The 20,435-nt window shown below is 32.8% G+C and overlaps 1 protein-coding gene across 4 annotated transcripts in view; it reads right to left on the minus strand.

Moving 5' to 3' along the window:
- Positions 1-229: 229 nt before the first annotated feature.
- LOC145673248 (aminoacylase-1-like) overlaps positions 230-20,435 on the minus strand; it is a 131,869-nt gene continuing 111,663 nt past the window's right edge. For 2 of the 4 annotated variants that reach the window (XM_081742762.1, XM_081742763.1), the window contains exons 6-8: positions 20,106-20,335; positions 11,530-11,590; positions 230-403 (exon numbers count right to left, since the gene is read on the minus strand). In XM_081742762.1, coding sequence (XP_081598888.1) covers positions 251-403; positions 11,530-11,590; positions 20,106-20,335 — 444 coding nt within the window. In that variant the 3' untranslated portion in view covers positions 230-250. The other 2 variants (XM_081742765.1, XM_081742764.1) reach the window with 2 other exon arrangements.

The raw sequence follows: 20,435 nt of genomic DNA on the forward strand, positions 1-20,435 counted from the left end.
ACTTTCAATTGTCTATTAGTACGCAGTTGTCAAACGAAAACATTATAACTGAGATCTACACTCACAAATTAAGATAATATCCTTTGAATGTTTGTTCATCTGAAATACTTTATATCTAAAATATTTACTTGCATCATCGAAAGTAAAAATAAATACATTTCAATGATAAACCTGAAATTCTATATACCTAAAATATTTACTCTTGTCATCGAAAGTAAAAATAAATAAATTTAATGATAATAATAAATAATTAATTTATTTCTAAATTTGCCAAAACACGTATCAGGCTACAATAAATAACAATGCCTTCCAGAAATATCTTTTCATTGAGAAATTCATTATGGTCATGGTGCAGCACTGGTGTATTGTTCATAGGTGAGAATCCAAAAGTTGGTATTCCAATCTGAAAATGAAAGGCATACAATTACAAAATGTAATGCAGGACGGGTCAATACTTCTTTCTTATGAAACTGATACTCTTACTAAGTTAAATATTTAATTGCATATTTTCGGTAATCATTTTGACGTGTTACATTCAAACGTCTTTTTTTATCTCTCAAATATCTTTATCGGGCAAGACGGTTGACGTCAGGAGAGGAATAATAATTTATTTTAAATGTTTGAGGAAAGTGAAAGTTATTGTTATAGAAACAATTCCTAAAGGAAGATAAGAAAAACACTGGCGCGTGTATATACATGTCTTTCCAATAAATACTTTTTCTTTCAGGACATTGTATTTTACGACCTTTTGATGTTCCGTTATTCTGATACAAATATTTTTTGATACTCTCTATATAGACACATGTATGCGAGCATATGTAAGTAATTAATTGATACACGCCCGCCATATCTAATAAATTAACAAAATAGTTTGTATATGCGTGCGAGTATTTCCAGTTTTACTTATTTACTTTTTGAATTTACATATGTTACTCGCCCATTTTATATGATCACAGTGCTGAAAAGGGATGTTAATTTCTAATCGGTCCATCAAATAATCCTATGATAATCATTCTCCCTTTAAGTTTACTTTAAATTATTATCCTCTATCTGCCGACATCAACAATTTGTACGACTAAGAAAATTAAAGAAAACATTTTTTCCGTCTAACTCAAAAAGAACATATTTTCTTTTGATCATTCATGATCACATGTCATCTACAAATAAATGGCTGCTAGATCTCAGATATACAAGTGTCACCATCTATGTTGTTAGTTTTTCTGAAGTTCGCAGTTCATTTGCACTTTGAGAAATAACGTTTAAAACCTTAACGTTTTAAAGTAATGGTCAAAAATCCAATCAATTTTTAATCTAATCAGTGTTTCCCTTTTATAGTTCTTAGTTGGTTATCGCTTAAAAAGATCGTATAAACATCAGTAATCATTAATTTCTTCCCAAAACCATATACCACAGATTTTTCTGCTACAAAGTCCAACACTTCCTTCGTTCGTCGATTATCTTCAGTTGACCTCGTCATCCTACATAATGTAACACTTTCCAGATGTTAGTCAGATATCCTGATTCTTCTACCAGTGACATTAAGTAGTCAGCTTCTGGCTATCGATCAGCAGCTAAATACATGCATCAATGTAGAGTTGATATAGCTTTCCGACATCCCCTGAAACAGAAACACGCGAGAAATTGAACCAAGTTAGCCCAGACAATTTAACGGTCGCCACTGTAGCTAAAGCTACGTAAAAGTGGAAACGCACCAGATTATTGGAATAATTCGAAGACAACAAAGATGGATGATGTTCAAAACGAACGGTTAAGATAGCGATAGCTAAGACAAACTAGTTAAATGAATGTAAAATAAAGTATTACAAACTTTATCTAAGGCACAAGATATTGCTTCTGATTATAACATACAAGGGTCGAAAACATACAACGATAACTATGTTGCAAACATGAGATCAGATCATGACTGGAAACGTTCAACATGATATGACGTTAATAAAATAGATTCCGAAGTAAGTTTTTGATCATATTTTTACAACTCGAATAGAATAATCGTTCGATTACAAATAATAATAGATTATCTGAAAGGTTCCACTATTCCTCATGGACAATGTATGCGTACCATCCAAGTAATATCTTCCAATTCATCCCAGATAGTTCCTCGTGATGTAAGTTGAGGTATTTATTATTTCGAATGATAATTCACTTGAATAAGTTTGTACAGGTAAGATATTTAGGTTGAATATGTTGCAAGATCTTAAGTTTTATTTACATTATTACTTTGCTTATTAACTGGTTTTGTTTGTTAATTTTTTATTTCTCTTTTTATTTCTTTCTAGGTAAATCGTCGTGGATCTACAAGTCTCCAAGTGTCAGCATACAAGTAAGTAATTTCAATTGATTTTATTTTCCTTTCATATGTATTTATTACTCTCCATAGTTTCATAATTATTATTTATATTTATCATTATCATATTTGATATACTACCATAACCTACTATATATTCATTATATACTTACAGGATCTATCTATCTATCTATCTATCTATCTATCTATCTATCTATATATATATATATATATATATATATATTTGGTCTAGGAATTAATTCGTGCGGTTGGTACGCACACATTGAAGCTGTAGTACAAACACAAAATACATAAATACCTTAAGAAAAATATTGTCCATCGCTAGCCACCACTTTCGCCCATCTGTCAGGCAATGTACGGATTCCGTGGCGAAAGAAGTCCTCATCCTTGGAAGCGATCCAGTCAGAGACCCATGTTTCGATATCTTCTGAAGAAGTAAACCGCTGTCCAATCAAATCGTTGTTCATGCAATCGAACAAGTAGTAGTCCGAAGGAGCAACGTCTGGTGAATACGGCGGGTGGGGTAAAACTTCCCATCCGACATTTTCTAAATAGGTTTTGACCGGTTTTGCGACATGTGGGCGAGCGTTATCATGTTGAACAATAAGTTTATCATGTCTGTTCTCCCATTCTGGTCGTGTTCTGGCCAGAGCTTGCTTCAAACGCATTAATTGTCGTCGATAACGTTCTCCATTCATAGTTTCACCCGGTTGCAGCAGCTCATAGTACACCACACCTTTCATATCCCACCATATGCACAGCATAACCTTTGCACAGTGAATATCTCGTTTTGGTTGTGATGGACCTGGTTCACCTGGTTTCACCCAGGCCTTTTTTCGTTTAGGGTTCTCGTAATGGATCCACTTCTCATCACCCGTAATAATTCGATGCAGAAACCCCTTTCTGCTCTGTCGTTGAAGCAGCAATTCGCAAATGGTTTTTCGTCTTTCAACGTCTCTGTCTTTCAATTCATGTGGAACCCAATGTGACATCTTTTGAATCATTCCCATGGCTTTCAAGCGTTTGGAGACTGTTGTTTGATCAACGCCTAATGCTGCTGCAAGTTGTTCCTGCGTTTGACACGAATCCTGCTCGAGCAATGCTGTCAATTCTTCGTCTTGAAATTTTTTTGGCTGTCCAGCTCGCTCTTGGTCTGCCAAGCCGAAATCACCACTTCTAAACCGTGCAAACCACTTCTGACACGTTCGCTCAGCTAGAGCATGGTCACCATACACTTCCACCAAAATACGATGACTTTCAGTCGCACTTTTCTGCATGTTAAAGTAATGCAGCAGGACACCCCGCAAAAACACTTTATCAGGCACAAATTGCGCCATGTTCACTTAACTACAAACTGGTGTTGTTGACGCTTTAATCCACTGCCCTATACTACGAACGATACGCGATGACAGGGGTTTGCAACACATGTGTGGATACACGGAACTGTGGGACGCTCCGTTCGTTGCGCCATCTCTTGTCCACCCGCACGAATTAATTCCTAGACCAAATATATATATATATATATATATATATATATATATATATATATATATATATATATATATATATATATGTATATATACAGATATACGTGATATATATACAGATACACATGTTTATCGATGTGAACGCTGCGAAGAATCAGTGTAAGAAAGAGACATGGGATACACTTTTCTTTAAGATAATGTTCATACTTTACGTTTGTACAATCAATTAAAATACTTCGTTACAACGATATTGTTTACCAATAACCAGCTAAATCATAATGAAGATAATTTCTATGGTCAATATGTAAACAACATGTTTCTCTATACTGCAGGTAAGAATGATTTAATTTGACTCATGACACGCAATAAACTAGCATGTGTTATCAGACAATTATATACGTTGCATTAGTAGACATTAAGCTAATTTGTACTTTTCTGGAATACTGTGGATTTTGAAAAAAATTTACAAATATACTTAAGTTTATATATTGTTATCAGTTTAGCAGTGACTTAGTGATATTCGGGGAAGAAAAATCCGAACTGGTCGAACTTCTTTCTGATTTTACATTATTTTTACTTGTTCACTTATAAAACAAATCACTGTAAATTTTTTTAAGTATCTAAGGTTACCTCAGTTAATTTCTATGTTTGCCTCTGAAGAGCTTATTCTGCTTAAAAATGTGAAATTTCTTGATCTTAAAATTATAATGCATGAAGTTCAAATTATATATATATATATATATATATATATATATATATATATATATATATTTATTTAAATTCTGTTCCTCTTCCTTTTTAGGTGTAAAATTGAAGATTTTTCGCCAATTGTATATCTTTAACTACTATGTGTTTAAATTCGTTTTCCAGGCACATATTAAGACTAAGTAAGAACTTTATTATAAAGCTTTACATGAACATATCCATTTCACAGCATAACTCAACAACCTTTAAATCGAGCAAATATGAATTAACGAGAAAAATTAAAGATACACTGTATTGTTGGCATTTGTCGGGGCATTACAAAGATCCTTGCGGCTTATTCAAGATTAATTGGCTTCATTCCACAGCAAAGAAGGAAAATATTCTTTTCTGTGATTGAGTATGTTGTTTGGTTAACTCTTAACAGTTAATTTTTACCTGCAATAAGTTTTAGTTGTAATAATTTACCTTCTTCTGTGGCTTTAATTATAAGTCTGAATATTTCTATTAAAATATTTTTTCATCTATGTTATATGATTAATTATTCAATAAATGCTGTTTATGTGGGTTTGCAGTTAATCCTTTCAGCAGATACCCTCACAATTGTGAATGCTACTTTCAGTGTGGCAAAAAATGACAATCAAAGAATTTTAGTATACAAATTAGCTACAAGCACATTTGTGAGTGTCTGAATGACAAGTTCTCAGTTACTGAATTGCCATCTGTTGAGTATATTGGATATCACAACATTTATGAGTACTGTGTTCTGCGGGGTTTAAGAAAGCCCTTGAGAAGCATAGTTTTGAAAGTCTATTACTCATCGTCTGAAACGTATTTGGTAAGTATATATGCCTTTCATTGTGAATTAAGATCTATTTCTTCATTAGGGCAATTTGTTATGTCTGCAACGTAATTATCAAATTTGTGTGAACGTCCTAAATTTTGGGCATCACAATTGTGAGGGTAGCCAGAAAGGGTAAAGTTTTTTTTGTCTTATTTCAGAAATCTAAAAATTTCTTTTTTCTTTGTTTGTGAGAAATCAGATTTCGGTGTCTTTTGAAAACCACAGAATCAATATTGTTTTTATTCTTTGGAGGATTTTTCTTTAAATTATACTACTAAAGTGCTTTCAAAACTAGAAGCTAATTGACAGCTCAAAAACACGTGCAGATTTGTATTGAAGAAGGGAATGTACGTCATATAGTTATTGCGGTCGCTCAGCGAGGGTCGAATCATAAACGTCATTTTACCAACAGTGGGTGGAGGGTTTCCTTGGCAACAGACCTTACATTTCAATGTTGCCGCTAGTAAACACGTGTTTTCAGAAGAAAAGAAGCTTTCGTTTCTTTGTGCGTGGAAGTGATTTGAAAAAACACACACACAGCTCCCCCCTTTCCAACATGCACAAACTGGGACGACAATCACATTTCTTCATCCATCCAAACAAACCAATATTTAGAGATTTTTTCATTTATGTTAAGACTCACAGAACAGTTCTAGCTGATGACTCACCGGAATGTGCAAGATGTGGCAACAGCGTACCACGTGCTTCTCCAAACGTCAATTTGTTTCTAGTTTTGAAAACACTATAGTACAAATTCAGTAATTTTGTGTGAAATCTTGTTTTGGACAGTCAAACAAAAGGTAATATAAATGATGCTTCACAGGGTCTTAGCACTGTGTATTGAAATGTATTGTTATTTCTTCGCTGTAGTAGTAGTATTTGAGGTCTTCTCACCTAGTTGCCTTTGATTCTTATATAGTAAATATTTCGTCATTCACACGATTATTGAAGTTGAAACTGTAACCACCGAAATAATAGCTGTTACAATAGCATGCTTCTGGAGTGATCTGAAGTATTTACCACATATAACAACTCCAGATACAACTTTTCAATGTGTGAGCAAATTCTAGTTGTCTATAAGTAGTTTTCCACTGAAGAGCCATGCTAAGAGAAGAAATCGGTACTCTTCAAATTATGTGCACATTCTGCATTGCAATCACATATGTTATATATCTTTGAGGTAGGAGTAAAAGTGGATCTAAAAAAAGGTAGGGGCGCTTGACATCATGACGTCCCCCGTACCTATCTTTGCCCCTTTTTTTTATATTTTTTGAAAGTGAGGGGATTTGTTTCGGAAGTTAAGGAACGACATCCGCGCGCGTTCCCCTCACTTTTACTCCTGCTTTGGAGTAGAAGATAGTTCAAACATCGATATTATGAAACAATTTTTGAGTAAAGTGTACTAATGTAAGCCAAAACTACAAAAATAAATTTATTTATTTACAAATACACAACTCAAAAGAGTCTAAGTATCAAAAGAAAGCAATGTAAAATATTTTCTTAGAAATAATACACATTTGTGTACCGTAAGTGGTTACCCTCACAAATGTGAGGGTATGGTTTCTTACGCAAAATGTAAATTTTTCAGGATTTTCTTTCCACATTATGTTAATATGCCTAACAAACAATCGAGAAACAACAATAAATATTTTTGTTGGTCCCAAAAACAGATTTAGCAGTAAAAGAGTTAAGAGCATCTCAATCCAAATACAGAACTCGTGGCAAGACATTATAAGAAAAGAGGAATAATGGACGGAAACGAAGTCTAAGTGAAATGGGTGACAAGACATCATTAGAGACATCGCTCCTTATGGCTTTTTTTTTTGGGTGCCGAGCCTCGTTTTGCAATTTTTACCAAGTTTGCCCGTTATTTATTATAATGCTTCTTTTACAAAAGATCAATTTGTAATCTCTTTTATACACAATTGCAGTTGTGTTTTTCCAATTTTAGATGCAATTGAATCTTATAACTTCAAGAATCACGAAATTAAAGCTTTAATGTACAAAAATAAAGTTTAAGAGTTGAAAAACAAAAACAAATACACATTTAATTTAAGAGAAAACGATATTTGGATTATAGATATATCAACGTATATATATATATATATATATATATATATATATATATATATATATATATATATGTTTGAGTAAACTTATTTGCTATAGATATTAATCTTTTTTAACATACATAGAAATAAGGCACAATAAATATTATCTAATAATGAAAACAGATAAAAAAAACTGAACACCATATAATTTGGGATAATTAGGGCCGGTTCTAGACATTTCTTAAGTGTAAGCAAACAATATTTAGGCGCCCCTACCTAAATCATAACAGAGTAGAAAGTTGTAATGGACAAAAATACTTCAAATAATAGTTACAGTTACAAATTGCTTCAATACCTATAGTTTCCTTGTGAATATTAACGAAAAATGGCGAAATTATTGCTAAGTGACTGTGGATGAATACTGAATAAAGTTCCTATTTTAATAATTAATATAATTTTTATTACATAAGCAGAAGTCACAAACGTAAGACATGTTTTGACAAATACAATTGAAACATAAAAGTCAAAACAGAATAGTTCTCATGAGTTTCAAGTCTAACATTAACACAAGTTTGATTTTGACAAGGAGGTATGCTCTTATGTTTCATTAAAAGTATGTATATTTATATAGTATTTTATAGTGATATGATTATGGTAATTAGCTTAGTTTCTCATTTTCTTTGTTATTGAAAAGTTCATGTTATAAAGACAGTTTTCTGGCTATCAATTTGACAAAATCTCTTATTATTGCATCCATATCCATTTCATTGAGTATGTCTTTTCAATGACCATCAAAGCTGTAGTCCATTTAATCGTTCTTGAGATAGTAGTTGATCTCAAATAATTCTTTATTAATTCTAGCTGAACTTATTTAATACAAAACAAGTGACAAAAGTGTGTGCCTTAATCGTTATTTAATTTGTCTTCGATCCAATGGCAAAACTTCAAAATCACGTCCCTCCCGCAAAATTTTTTTTCAGGGTCCCTTAGGCCTATAAAACAATTCAGTTCTTTCATGTCTCTTTTCCAACATAGACCTGCGAAATCAGTAAGTAGCACAATGTAAACACAAACACTGGCGCATCCAAGATTTCTCTTTCGGGTCCGAAGGTTTTTCGGAGTAGCATCTAAAATGCAAATAATTTTGTGTGTTTGAGCCCTGAAATTGTGGTATATTTCTTTAAACTTAAAAGCTCTCGAGAATCTAGACTCTCGGACTAGCTCCGTCGGTGCATCCCAGAACACAAGTAACTATCTATTTTACATTAGTATTATTAGCAAGTGTTTAAAAATGTCACTCCATCTAAATTTAATATGAAAGAATGGATTGACAATGATTGTTACACTATTATAATACAACGAGCATATGAATACGCTACTGTGATTGACAGTGAGATTTCTGGAAAAAAGTGTTATTTATAATTCTAATGATGACCTTTCGATTGTCGTTTTGATTTCGATTATAGTTACCCTTTCGAGTTATATACGCATGTACTGTGTGAAAACTAACTGTATTCAAATTTTGAAATACATTGAATTCAACTCAGACCTGTAACCAAAGAGGCCGTATCTATTTCATTTTAATTTAACAATTAAATTACTGCAATGAAGTAAAATAAACTTAGTTTCAAAAGTTTGTCGACTTCCAAATGCTTCGTTAACAGTAACTGGCATTGACAACTCCCCCACCTCAACATTTGTATCATTATCACTTTCGAAACTTTGTCAAGAAGTTGAAATAATTTTTTTTTAGAGCTTTCGCTTGCATATCATCTTTCAAGTTTCGTGACTTTTTTTCCGATGAAATGCTCACTTGGTTTTTTATCGTTGGCCATTATTATTACATGAAAAACAAAGTACTATTGAAAAGTGAAAACACATATCATTATAAATAATAATAATAATAATAATAATAATAATAATAATAATAATAATAATAATAATAATAATAATAATAATAATAATAATAGTAGTAGTAGTAGTAGTAGTAGTAGTAGTAGTAGTAGTAAAACGAAATGTCTCAGGATAGAAACGAAAATGATGACGAATGACAAATAGACTAATAGACATTAACAAAGTGAACATTAAGCAGCAGGCAGCGATTGTGAGGTACTGATATTAGGAGCTTAAATTAAAATTTCCCTCAGAAATGATCAAAAATTCCATTTATACCGCCTGTCTTTTCTTAATATTTACCCCCTTCCCTGGACCAATGGGCAACAAAAGCCTAGTCGCTTGAACTTCGATAATGTGCATTTCGCTTACGCTGACCTTTCTCAACCCTTAACTGAGGTTATTGGACCGAAGTACTATGTGAAGACTGTCTAAGACAAATCGGAGCACCCCTGAAGACATTTCTTTCTACTGTGATAATGCCACCCAATCATAAGCAACACGTACAGTTGACTTCCTTTTGTTTGTTGATCCACTCCAATTTCAAAGACATATTTGGCAATGATATTCTTTAGCAAGACCGCGGAAAGATTGTTGGGAGAGAGATGAAGAGTCTGTTATATTTGTATTTTGTGCATATGGTGGAATTGTGAAAAGAAATCGCTGTCTTTAGTCGTATTGCCGTAGTGTTAATATAACATCTATTGAAAAGCTAAATTTCCTTACATTTTATCTCATATTCGTAAAATCTCCCTTCTTTCCCCCTTTAAAAAAATCTCTCCTAAATCTCCCTTCGCCGCGGGAAATTTTCGTCAAACTAGCATCAATTGTGAGTGTGACATTTGCGCCAATTGATGTACGAGTCCATTTCAATTGTAAAGGGGTGTTTTACAGCCAACCCCGCAAAAATTCGTCTTTATTATCCTTTCGATGTAGTTTATCTGTATCTCAGTCTGTACGAGATTTATTTAAAGCTATTTAGAAAATTTTTAATCATAACATTTTTCTCTAATATTCAAATTTAAAACACAAACTTAATTTTCCAGATTGACGCCCTCTTTACCTGGCACCTCCTGCTAACGCATAGTTCGCAGGATTCAAGATCCGGCCCGGAGATAATTCATTCAATTTTTGTCGCTGTCTTCGTTGATTGGAATATTTTCAACTTTAGAGCGTGGTTTAAATAAATTAATGACGAAAAGGAAAGGAAAATCGCGAACTCTGGCAAAGAAATGTTCGAAGTTTTGACCTTGAGGATCCTAAAATGGTCCAAAAAAAACTATGAAAAACATTTTCTCCAAGGCTACCACTTTCAACCCCTGAAAAAATGTTGTACATAAGGCTATTATAACGTTTTGAACAAAAAATCAGCGACGTGTCCCCCTCAAAATTTATTAAAGGATTTTTTAAAATTTTCAATAGGCAAAAAACCAAGAACATACGCATCAATTTATTTTTAAAAAATGTTCACATTTGTACCTACAATCTGTGAAACTTTCGAATTATTTGGACCACCGCACCAGAATTTTTTTTTAATATTAAGTTTTGAGCATGTATGATACGATAATTGGTAAGGGGTGGGGGTCGAAACTTTTTGGGGGATGGTTTAAGGTCAAAACTAACAATTTGGGAGAATAAGGATCTAATTTGGATCAAGAGCCGATTTCACAATCTTAATAGGAAAGGCTCTTTGAGATTAAAAACATTCTCCATTAACATGTTTTACTTTTCTAAGTTAACTATCTCATGCGGAAACAGAAATCCATTGAATGACATACAAAGTACTTTAAACTTCTTTGCATACCAGATATTCTACCTAGGACATTCTCTAGCAACATCCTCGCTATTGTCATGCATCTTCTCAGTTGTTTGTTTTTCATACAATAATCTCAGCTGTAGCACAGAATCATTAACCTGTTCATTTCTTTTTACTACGTCCACAGAAAGGAGATAAACTCCCCGGGAATTATAACCCGCCGGATCCTAAGCCTGAGTTCCCCTATTTTTATTTTTTTATACGGCGGTAGTTATTTCTCTTAAATTATTGGTGACGTGAATAATTTCTTGAGTTACAGGTTGCAGGTTACAGGTTATCGATACTAGCGCCAAGCAGTTTGAGTGACATTTCACTTAAGACGATCAGAGTGTATTTATAAACTTGTCAACCCCTTTTAAGCTGAAAATTTAATAACTGTAATTAAAATATGTGATCTAACTTTACCTTACCTCGCGTATGTAACCACTATCTGTTTCTTCAGGACATATAGCAGGCTTCAAGTTTACTTTCCTACAAATAAATAAATACACATATAGAATTTTTTAAACCAATGCATGGTACGACAGCATGCTACACCAAATATGCTTATAAAAATAAGAAACAGTGTATGATGGTAATACATGGAAGTGAATTAACACTCTTCTAGACTAATATATAAATAAATTATCAGATATTGAAAAGTTTCATGTCAGCTGTTATACCTTATGGCCATGTTTCGTTAATTCATTCTCCAGAAATTAAATATTTTTTTCCGCTTCTTCCTCTTTAGGCAAACAATAGTATAAAGCAAAAGCAAAGTTTAGGATATATAATGGGTATCTGATTTATTTGTTAGATAAACAAACACACATAACATTCATGACACGCAATAATAATAATAATAAAAAGTACTAGTAATATTTGAATTGAAAATTTTATTTCATCTGCTAAATTAGAAATGTATCAACACTGTATAGTAAGTTCGTTTTTCCTCCACTTAAGTTTTTCTTTCCATTGTTTGTTGAAAGTTCATTGCTTGCTCCCTGTTGCTTCATATTCCTTCTTTCAAAATTAGTAGGTAGAAGCGGTTTATGGAATAGAGTAAGAACTTCAGGAAATAAAAGATGATAAAGATAGAGACAGAATTCGGGGAAAATTAGTAAATAGACAAACAATGACAATGAGAAGATAGGAATGAACAGGATAAGAATGTGAAAGGACATAGTGGAAGAGACGGATAAAGGGGGCGCTATAGTTTTGATGGATAAAGTATAGTATGAAGAGAAACTTGGAGACCTGAAAGATGAGACATTCGAAGATGTAGCACAAAAAAGGACGAGAAGAAGAGATTATAATGGACTGCAAAAAGAAAGGGTTCAAGAGGTTAGTGACAGAAGAGGGAAGGTTACCTAGAATGAAAAGATTTCCAAAAATCTACAAAGAAGTAGTGAAGTTGAGGCCGGTGCTTAACTGCAGGAACAATATGTTAGAACCTCTGGAGAAAAAGATGAAGAGGATAGCTGAGGCAGTGAAAGAAGGGCAAGAAAGTAGGAAAGTAGAGAATGTGCAAGACGTTAAGAGGATGATAGACAAATTAGGGAAAAGAAAGGACAGCACAGTGTTATTTAGCCTTGATGTTAAGAGTGTGTTCCTAAGTCTTAGGAGAAAATAAATATTGAATATAGTAGAAGAAGAAATAGGAAAATAGAAAATAGAAGATTGGGACAGTAAGAAGGTAACAAAAGGATTAGAGGCATTGTCGGAGAATGGATACTGCAGCGTTTCCCAACCTTTTTCAACTTGCGGCACACTTCAGGGTAACTTGAATTCTCGCGGCACACATATTATTATTATTATTATTATTATTATTATTATTATTATTATTATTATTATTATTATTATTATTATTATTATTATTTGAAAATATAAAATACTGTAGTATTTTTTTCTGATTACTGACATCCTTCTCACAGAGAAGAAAGCTAGACCACTGTTTTTTCCCCGTGGTAAATCATTATGCTTATTTTTCATTTTAATTTAAAAATAGAAAACAATTACAATCAGATATAGGGCTCAAGTTGTTAAAAATACACTTTTTTTTCGAAAACTGTATCCAACCTTTCATTAAGAAGGAGGATCACTAAATAACGAACGAACAAACGAATCTCTTTTACTTTTAAAACACAAATATAGGTAATTCGTATGCATGTTTACTTTGCCGGAAGGATTGAATAATATTTTAAAATTTCAAGTTACGAAATAGTCTGCAACAATAAAGAAGCAATAATGGTCATAACAATGATAACAAATACTTTGTTTTCAAAATTAGAAATGTACAGAAAAATGTTCTACAGAAAAGTAACACAGTATGAAACTTTAAATTTTAGATTCATAGTAGTAATTTGAAATACAAATATACCTTTTTCTGTATGTCTTGCAATTTGATTGCTATAGAATTAATAATTTTGTTCCGATTTCCTCGCGGCACACCAGCGACCCATTCGCGGCACACCACTGTGCCGCGGCACACCGGTTGGGAAACGCTGGGATACTGTATAATCAGAGACAGGATTACAAAAGTGAAGATATTACTAAATATAGGACCTCTTTCGAGTCCAGTGGAGTCCAGTACTGTCAGATATAGTAATGAATCGATGGGAGAAGGAGACAATAGAAAGAAAAAGAGAAAGACTATTTTTTTCTGTTATGCAGATGACTGTTTAGGAATATGGAAGGGAACGAAAAGACAGCTAGAGAAATTCATAAGAGACGTGGAAGATGAAGAGAAAGTTATTAAACTGGAGAATGAGGTAGAAGTAGACAAGGAGATAATTATCTAGATATCAAAATAAAGAAGTAGGTAGAAGGAGAAGTCATTACACCCTGGTTCCAAAGAAAATGTGCAACGGATGTGTACTGCCACAAAAGAAGTGATGTGGATGAGTGTACAAAGAAGAATTTCATAGAAAGAATAGAGGAAAGAATATGAGATCTAAACACAGATAAACAACAAAGGAAAAGAGATTTAAAGAAGTTCTGGATACAACTAAAACGAAATAGATACAATGAAGAGGATAGAGTAAGAGGAAATGTAACAGTAGAGAGGAAGGAAGAGGACAAAACAAAAACAAAACAAGAACAAAAAATGGCTTGGTATAGAGAGCCTAGGCACAGAAACAGGAGATAAAGAGGATATTTCAGAAAGTAGGAATTAGGATATACAGGAAAGAAGGAAGCAGAACAATTGAAGTAGTCAGAAAAAAAGGAAACAGGAATAGTGGACAAAGATCAAAGGGGGAATATAGAAAGTGGGATGCGCGGAGTGTAACAAAATTTACATAGGAGAAACAAAAAAGAAGATGGAATAAGGGATAAAGCAGCACAAGGATAACGTAAGATTGAAAAGGAACAACAATGTAATATATAGGCATCAGAAAGAGACAAACTACAGGATAGAGTGGGAAGGAACAGAGGTTATAGAAGCAGAGAACAGGACATTGGTGAGAAAATGGAAAGAAGCCAGGGAATTCATGAAGGCAGAAAACAAGGTGATGAATTGGAATGGGGGATTTGCAATAAATAGTGAATAGGAGAGCATTTTACTTAAAGAAGAAGAAAGGAAAAGAAAGAAGAAAGATAGAGAACAAATCAATATGGGAACATAAACAAGGATAATTAAAGGACAAAAATATATCCAGGAAACAGGTATATTTTTAATTGGACAAGTATGCAATTGAACAAGTGAAAGTGGAAAAACGCAAATGTTACTTTTTAATGAAGGGGAGGAGCCAAATTAAAAGATGATTTCCGGAAGATATATAAGAGGTGACGAACTCCCAAGTAGCCAGAAGGAGTGGAATTCTGATGAAGACACAGTTAGTGTGTTGAAACTGTTACGTGATTGTGTTTTTATATATTTTTATTAAATAGCCTTGCTCAGTGTATTGTGTTTAGTTTCTTAATATTAATAATAGTTTATTGAAAATGACGTACGTGGCAACTCTGATAGTTACCATCAACAGAACTGATCTGCTTGAGTTCGGATACTTACAACAGCAAAACTAACAACACAAATATGACTTTGCAGAAACCTACATCTGGGAAAGTAAAACGAGAAGACTAAAATAAAATATTATCTTTCCTTTGTCTCTAAAGATTACAGAAGAACAGCTGAATGTTTGAAATAGAAATCTTTGGAATAGCGTAAAAAGCAATTTTAAAAAATTTACAATCCTCTCTAAATGCAATATAAATACTTGTTTGATATATGCTTCCACAAAGTATGGTTTCAGTTCGCGAAGCGTGCGACTAAAGGGAGTTATAGTTCATTCTTAAATTGGAAGTATAATTTTGTAGAACAAAATATAACCGTTACATTTTTAAAATATACATTTATAAATTTTGCATATAATCATTATAGTTTTCACTGAAAGATTGTTTCGTTAAATGCAACTCTAGCAGTTCTACAAATTATTAGTTAGAACAGAAGAACCAACACGGCTAGGATTGTTTTCTTTTCTATGCAATATAAAATTTTTCTTTGGTCCTTGGAATCTCCTCTCTCCTTTCCAGAAATGTTTTTTCATTAAAAGACAAGAAAAAATTTGAGACTTGCATGTGCAACTTTACGTACTGTACCATTGCTTATTTATACGAGGTTTGCCCACTACAAGCCAATATGGCTGAAGTACATGAATCTGTGTTTTAAACGTATGAAACCTAAGAGCAACATAGTTATTTTTAATATAAGACCATGATTTTGCATGCTAGGCAAGTCAAAATACTTGTCCATGAAATTCCTGTTTAGTTTCCCTTTTCGAGCTTTCAGACTTCACATTTTTAACTTTTTTTCCTTCATGAAAATTGCAAAAGGAAATAAAGTTACACTGGTAACGAGATTCTTTTGAAGAAAGAAAGAAAAAACCCAGACTTCATGCGCAAGTGACAGATTTTTATTGTTTTTTTTCTCATTTTCCTCTCATTTCAACTTATCCTATTAATATTTTATTTTCAAACCATTCGCGAAAAGATTTGGTATTTACAATCTGAAATGTTGAATAAACACCCTAATATAGAAATACTATATTTCTGTTTGATTATTTTGAAAGCTTAAAGTAAATTCACACTGACGATTTCTTTAAGAAAGGTAATGTTTATATCTCACACGAGATTTGTTGAAGCAACCAATGTGACCAACACGAATTGTTTACATGATTTATTAGTTTTGAGTTTTCAGCAACGTTACATAGTAAGTTCCGAAAAAAGTACAAGAAAGAGGAGAGAAGTTAATTTGAATGTATGATCACCTGCAGAAATTAAGAAGAAATCTTACTATGGAATTAACATGAATGCTTGGAAAATATTTATCAGTTATAGATTTCTAATTTTACATAGTGTTCAGTTTTTATTCTTTTCCTCTTTATTTATATCTACTTTTTCATACATAGCTCTTATACACCTGTATTTACTTCTTTAGGTAAATATTGCATTGCGTATTTTTCAACTGCTAAATGCAAAAAATATTGATGCTTTCCTCAACAAAATATTACACCGAAATACCCTTCTCCAGGGATTCCTTGAATTTAGTTTGCTGACAACGAAATCTTAAAACTCAGTTTGGGTTCAAAGTATTTATTTTGATAATACATTTATTTATTAACATGAATTTATACGAATAAGAGAGCAAATATTATCTGTGTGATGTGTCAAGGGTTATTATTTTCCTACTATATTTTTCACAAACACCTCTTTTTGCTTATTCATGTAGTCATCCCGAGTATTTCCTGAACCGCTTATTAATTCCTTCCTTCTTCGTGAGTTTGTAAAAATGATAACTTTAGCACTTAAAGTCGAAATTCAGTACATGGTATGTCTTTTTTAACTCTTCTAAGGAATTAGTCTTAGGTTGGTTTTGAAATCTAAAACGGAAGAATTTCTAATAGGCGAGGTTAGCCTATATTTGCTTGAGATCAAACCTACATAGGCATGATGAACAGGAACATTGAAATTACAACGAAAGAATATACTACAGATTCTAAGGACATGATTCAAGCAGTTCGAGAACTGTCAAAACACCTAAGTGAGTCTAATCTTTCCATTAAACAAACCAACATTTTGCACAAAATTTCTTCGCTTTAAAAAGACAAGTATACGAATCATTTATTAGTACTAAGATCCAAAATTTAATCTAGACAAAGGTAGTCTATGCAAGCAATGGAACTACACCATAAACAACAGCAAACATAATCTTACACTTACTCTTACTGCACCGAAATTTCCACACCATTCGATTCAGCACACTACACTGAAATTATCATATTATTGTATTCAGCACGTTTCACTACGTATCCACTTAGTCCACTCTTAATGGATTTCCACTCTCAACAAAGACGATGGAAGACGCCATATGCTAATCATAAATTGTTACGTGAACAGTTTTCCAATTCCACAGAAGTATAAGAAAAGGAAATACTACCTTTAAAATTTTGACCTTAAGTGCTAAAGTTATCCTTTTTTACCAAACTCAAGAACAAGAAGAAGTAGGAGAAGAAATAGATTAAGAAATGGTTCAAGAAGTAATACTGAGGACTACAAGAATAATCAAACACTGGGATTTGAATAATAATCCTTGGCATATCACACGGGTAAATCTGTGTTAGTCTATTTTAGCCCCGTCGTATCAACCCCTAACTTGGGATCCTAGCAATTCTGATAGGAGCTGATAGGACGGTATCGAGCGCAACGGAAAGAATTAAGACAGAATTTCGAAATAATAATAATAATAATAATAATAATAATAATAATAATAATAATAATAATAATAATAATAATAATAATAATAATAATAATAATAATCAGAACCAAGATCTTGTCTCCAGAAGATGCAGCGAGGAAGGAGAAGAAAAGAAAAAAATATTGAATAAAGAATATCTTAAAGCAGAACTTCGAAGAAGACAATTAATTAGTGTAATACTTGTTTAGCTTTAACTTCTCAACTGAAGTTGGTATTCAAACATTAAATAATCTAAGCAACATTCCTTAAAATTTACGTTTATTGTCTAATAACACAATACTCTTTATCACGGCATTTAAGTATCACAGATTCTAAATATCACAGCAGGCTTAACATGAATATTCGCAAATAATGGAAAGAAAGAAAAAAATCAATTACAGTTAGTGATTTCAATACAAGCTTGAGTGCATTTCGTTCAGTTAAATTTAGTCCAACATTTCAACAGATTTCCATAGATATATTTTGCCCTTGATTTTAATGGTTATTCACTGAAGGTATGATTTCAAAATAATCACCAAGAGTTTGTCGTTCACGAATTCGTAGTTACACTTTGCTGTCTAAACCACTTCCCACAAACTTTAAATATCACCACGCTATTCACCATAACAGACTTTATATTTTTAGGTACAATATTGCATCCACATTCAATGTCTAACAGGATTGACTATTATATCACGCCGACATGCGTATCGTGACCCGGAAGTGAGAATAATTCGCAATCTGGCTCTGGTGTCACCAAACAAGAATAAGAAGAAACAGAGGACATCAATAAATAAAAAATTTAAGCTAAATCGTCTCTCTTCCAAAGCAACATAATTCCAGCAACGTTACACTGTTATTTTAAATTGGATACACACCTGAAAGCACCGAAACAGCTACTTCCGTTCATTTATAACGTCCTGTTTACCCCTTAAAACTTACAATTCAATGTTAGGTTTGAAGTGAAGCTTTCACTATAGGCAGCCAATGCGACATCTAACCGAACGACTGTGACTAGAGTTTAATGACCTTCACAAGATATCACTAGGAAGATAAGACTTTTAATATTTGTAAGTGTCAATTTATCAACGTGGACAGAAAGAACTGACTTATATGTTAATAAAAGGTACTATCATTGTTCAAGAAAGCCGAGCGAATAACATATATTACTGCTGTGTTTGAATTTTATAGTAACCATAAACAATATTTAGAAATAAGGCATTTTGAATGATAAATGAATCCATAAAAGGAAGATTGAGAATTGTAGTATTACACTTAAACAAATACATGCAGACAATAAGAAAAACTTCTTAATCTACTAACGTAAATTAGTTACAACATAACCAGTTGTGTTACTCACGGAGAAAAAGACAGTGCATCACGCAGGATGATTACGGGGCCCGGCACGAAGCCGCAGCCCAGGAAGGAAATTCCTCCCATTGGAGTAGATTTAATCAGCCATGCTGGAGAATACCTTGCCCACCTTGAAACTGAACATATTTAAAACGAATCTTAATGGATATTTAAACTACTACAGTGGAGTCTCGTTAATTCGAACTTGGATAATTCGAACAGAAGTCCATTCCCCTTGAAAACTGTATTGAAAACACTTCCAACAGTCACTTATGCAGCACCGCAGGCCTTAAACTTCCTAATAGAAACACTTTACATTTTAAAATTTAGCAGATGACTTTAGATTTTTCAAATCTTACAAAGAGATCAAAGTAAACTTCCTTGTTACGACATTTTGTGTGGGTTTTATGCGTCATCACAGATTACTCATAAAACTGACGTACATTCGAAGTCGAAACTATCGATTGCTACCCCAACTATACAGAGAAGCTATTTATCATCAAAAATGTTTAACACATACATAAGGGACAAATTACTAATCTAACATGATATATGAAAATTATTAAATAGAAAAGAATAATGAAGAAATAAAGATAACACGAGTATAGAATACTGCCTCATTCCGTAAAAGATAGGTCTCATTTTTTTCTCTCTCCTCAGTATTCGAATACTCAGAGTGTGGAACTTGGTTTATGTTTAACAAAGTGAATAAATGAAGAATTTAAATGAAAACTAGTAAATAAGGAACGTCGAACAGCGAAACACATAAAACAAGATTCCTGATACACAACAAAAAGGACAATAATAGTAAATCGACAAAAAGGGATATAAAGATTACAAAACATGTAAGTTCAGCAAGTTTGTAGCGAACAAAGTACGTTACAAAACTATTTGCTCTTGTATACTCCTGTTGATACTTACATCCTTTCACACTCAGTTTTGAATGCTGTCCACCATGGGTTGCTATCATCTAGTTTTGTAACCTCTACTTTTGGATTCTTTTGTTCATATTTTAGGTTAATGTCTGGTCCAGCTTCTTCGCACCATTGATTTACCATTGCTTCAAATTCATCATGGTCTACATCAGGAGGTAATCGGATGTCGAAGACCACCACCAGTTCTGGAGGGACTACATTCGGCTCGATGCCACCCTACATTGAGAAATTACTATTAAATTACAGTTCATGTTAAAAATGAAAAAAACTTCTTACTATACAGAAATATTAAATCTTCTCTAATATATATAGGAAT

Source organism: Thermobia domestica, chromosome 16, assembly GCF_964235325.1.
Source record: "Thermobia domestica chromosome 16, izTheDome1.hap1.1, whole genome shotgun sequence".
In the NCBI taxonomy this organism is placed as follows: Eukaryota; Metazoa; Arthropoda; class Insecta; order Zygentoma; family Lepismatidae; genus Thermobia; species Thermobia domestica.